At 44.6% G+C, this 3,144-nt stretch overlaps 1 protein-coding gene across 1 annotated transcript; it reads left to right on the top strand.

Moving 5' to 3' along the window:
- Positions 1-1,864: 1,864 nt before the first annotated feature.
- Positions 1,865-2,848, top strand: SPERT (spermatid associated). The gene has a single exon (XM_010583406.1). It carries the CDS (start codon positions 1,865-1,867, stop codon positions 2,846-2,848), a length of 984 nt encoding a protein of 327 aa, XP_010581708.1.
- The last annotated feature ends 296 nt before the right edge of the window (positions 2,849-3,144 follow it).

Below are 3,144 nucleotides of genomic sequence, written 5' to 3'. Positions count from 1 at the left end.
ATAAACCAGCTGGTGATGTGGAAAGTCAGATGGAGACCCTATTGCAGTAAAACAAGTGTTACTGCAAACAGACATATATTGCGGTTTCCCTCTCCTGCATGAAGGGATTTTGGATTTTAAATGCAACCAATAATTCTCTGAGCTTTTGGACAAGCTTGGGAGTGGGGTGAAGGAAGCATCTATGGATGTTGGCTCTCAGAAGCAACCTGGAGGAGCCGGGAGAGGCAGTGGAGATGGCAGGGAAAGCAGGGAGCAGCAGGATTTGGAAAGGAGAGGGTGAGAATAGGGCAGGGGGTGCACAATGTAATGGCAGAGCTGGAGGGTATGAGGAGCTCGTGCCTAAGGCTGAGGCCAGAGACACAGCGGCAAAATTCATGAAGGTAAAATTCTCCTCACCAACGGAAAGGCAGAACTGGGTTTGCCAAGGGACAGGAGGGCAGCTGGGGGATCTCAGCAGGGCAGAGGGGTAGACCTGGGTGAAATTTGACAACCAACTTTTTTTTTTTTTTAACTGGAAAATAGCACATTTGTGCTGTTAGAAACACTGCGCAGAAACCCTAAGAATTCCAACAATTTCGCTATAAAAAATAGTTCAACCTCAGCTCAAATGACTTCATCATAAAAATCACACAAATTTAGCGTTGGTGAAAATGGCAGAAAACAAGATATTCTCTGGCACAAAACACATTTTTGTGTGGTGGTTTTTTTTTTTTTTTTCTCTTGTAAAAAGACTGAAAACCTCCATTTGCCCAGGTTTACTCATGACTAGAAGGTGATTTAAGCCCCAACATTTCAGGTAGAGGGAAGGAGGGAAGAGTGCTGATCAGATAAGTCTGAGGTTTCTGTGACTGAAATGAGAAGCATTGGAGGTATGGCGTGCAGTGTGGATTTTAAAGAGATGGGTTTTCTGATGATGTGAAAAAGAGGCAGATGGACTGTAGGAAAGAGATGAGCAATCACTATTGCAAGGCTAGAAAGCAAGAAAAATAATGGAGCTATCAAAGGGTATAAAGACAAGAGTGATGGGAGGAATGAGAAGGAAAGATGGAGAATTATCTCTGGGTTGTGACAGTTTCTGGACCATGGTGATGGGAACCTGTCAGAAAAACATGCAAAGACCAACAGAGCTCTCCTGGTCCTGATGTCCCAGGTCTGGGGTTTGGAGTTTTAATTATCTGTGCATATTGTATCACTTGGTGCTTTTCCTGTTCACAGTTCTGTGGGTTTTAAGATCAAAAAGCACAACTGCCACTGCAGTTTTGTGGTGTCCTGTTAACAGAGGCTACTGGGCATCAACACAAAAAGCTTCTCTCAAGGCCAGTTTTTCACTGTGATCCTTTAAAAATGTTTTATTTTGAAAAGTTGGTTTCAGCCCCATAACAATTTTTAATTCATTTGTCTGTCAGTCATTTGGGAACAGGTTATTCTGAGGCGCAAGATATTCTTACATTTTACTCCCTTTCGTGTCTGTCAAAATGAGGTAGAGAGATAAAAGGAGAGCCCAGGGTTTTATACCAAAGCTTGTGGTGCTGCCATAGAGCTGCTTTATCTACCAATGCCAATTTTCTCAGCTTCTATAAACTATGTTTCTAGTGTATTCCTTACCTTTCAGAGCCAAAGGGGCAACACGGTCGACTACGGGAACTCATTTATTTGCTTTTTCCTGTCGTCCAACGTACTTTAATTCTGACCTTGAATTTTGGCAGTAACTCTGCACATTTGTGTTCCCTGTTCTTGCAGTCCTAATCAAGCTTCTCCAGCTCCCCTGTGTCACCTGCTCCTTGCCAGTGGACAGTGGCCTCTTGCAGAAGTCCTGGAAGAAGTCTTTTTCACCCAGTCCTCCTCAATTTACTAAAGAAAGGCCATGTCTGTTTTTGATCTGACGAACCAGAGCATTGAGTGTACAGATCCTGAGATAGAATATATCACCCCACGGATAAAACTGAGGGATGAGGTGTTTGTCTTTGTGGATGGTAAATGGGTGAATGAGATCTACTGCCAGCCATCCTTCACATCCCACCAGAAAGTCTTCAGCAAGAAGGTACAGAGTGAGTGGAGCATCTGGGAGGAGAACAGAGCGCTCTGGGAGGAAAACCAAGTCCTCCGGCTGGAAAACAGGAGGCTCTGGGAAGAAAACAGGGCTCTGCAATGTCTCCAGTCACAGAACAAAACTGTCCAGGTTATTTACACTGATGCCATTCAGCAAAGCCTCCAGAAGGAAAACAAGCTGTTCCCGTTCTTCCAAGAGAGGAACAAATGCTTTCAGGTCAGCCCAGGCAACAAAGCTCTCCGGGCGGTCCAGGAAAAGAATAGAGTCTTAGAGGATTTCCAGCAGGAGAATGAAACAGTCCCCATCATCTGGAAAGACCAACAAGCCACCACAGTCCATGAAGAGAGCAAAGATGCCAGCTCAGATCTCCAGAAGGATGCTGACGCCGTCGCAGTTGTGGAAGAAGGTAACCCTGGCTCAGCCCCCCAGCAGGAACATGAAGCTAAAGAGAAGAGCACCACTCCAACCCAGAGTAAGATCAAGCCTGCCCAAAGCACGCAGAGCGAGTATGAAATCCTCTGGGCTCTCCAAGATTTATATGAACTCCTCCACGTCTTCCTGAAAGTGAACCATCTCCTTGGGGAGAAACAGGGCTGTCACGTTCTCTACGATGTGAACAGATCCTTCCAAGAAGATCACAACAAAATGAAGATGCAGCTGAATGCCATTAAAAACACCGTGTCAGACATTACGGCTCAAATGGAAATGTTGGAAAAGGAGCTCATCGCCATCACTTCCCCAATGTTCGAAGCAGCAGGAGGGAAGCTGCCAACTGAGCATCAGCTTGGAGAGATGTGAAGCTTGGTGCTAAGACCTGCTCGTTCAATTCCCTGGAAAGCTTCTCTCCTTGTTTCAGGGAACCTAATAAAATCCCAGTAGAGCCTGAAGACATCTGGGGAACATTGTGTCATTCTGAAACTTTCTTACATTACTTAGATGTATTTCACCTTCTGATTATATAGTGTGGGTGACCATCATGAATTTGCCTAGTGTCAGGAAAACACTTTTTTCAGCTTTTTTTTTTTTCCCAAAGTTTCTGATAATAAGGCCTAGATTCTCAAAAGATAATTCATGCTTTCCACACTTAATTTGAG

The sequence above is a fragment of the Haliaeetus leucocephalus genome, unplaced genomic scaffold (assembly GCF_000737465.1).
Source record: "Haliaeetus leucocephalus isolate CR32 unplaced genomic scaffold, Haliaeetus_leucocephalus-4.0 Scaffold897, whole genome shotgun sequence".
NCBI classification, from domain to species: Eukaryota; Metazoa; Chordata; class Aves; order Accipitriformes; family Accipitridae; genus Haliaeetus; species Haliaeetus leucocephalus.
The sequence above is the reverse complement of the archived record's forward strand: the minus strand, read 5'-3'. Positions and strand labels throughout refer to the sequence as shown.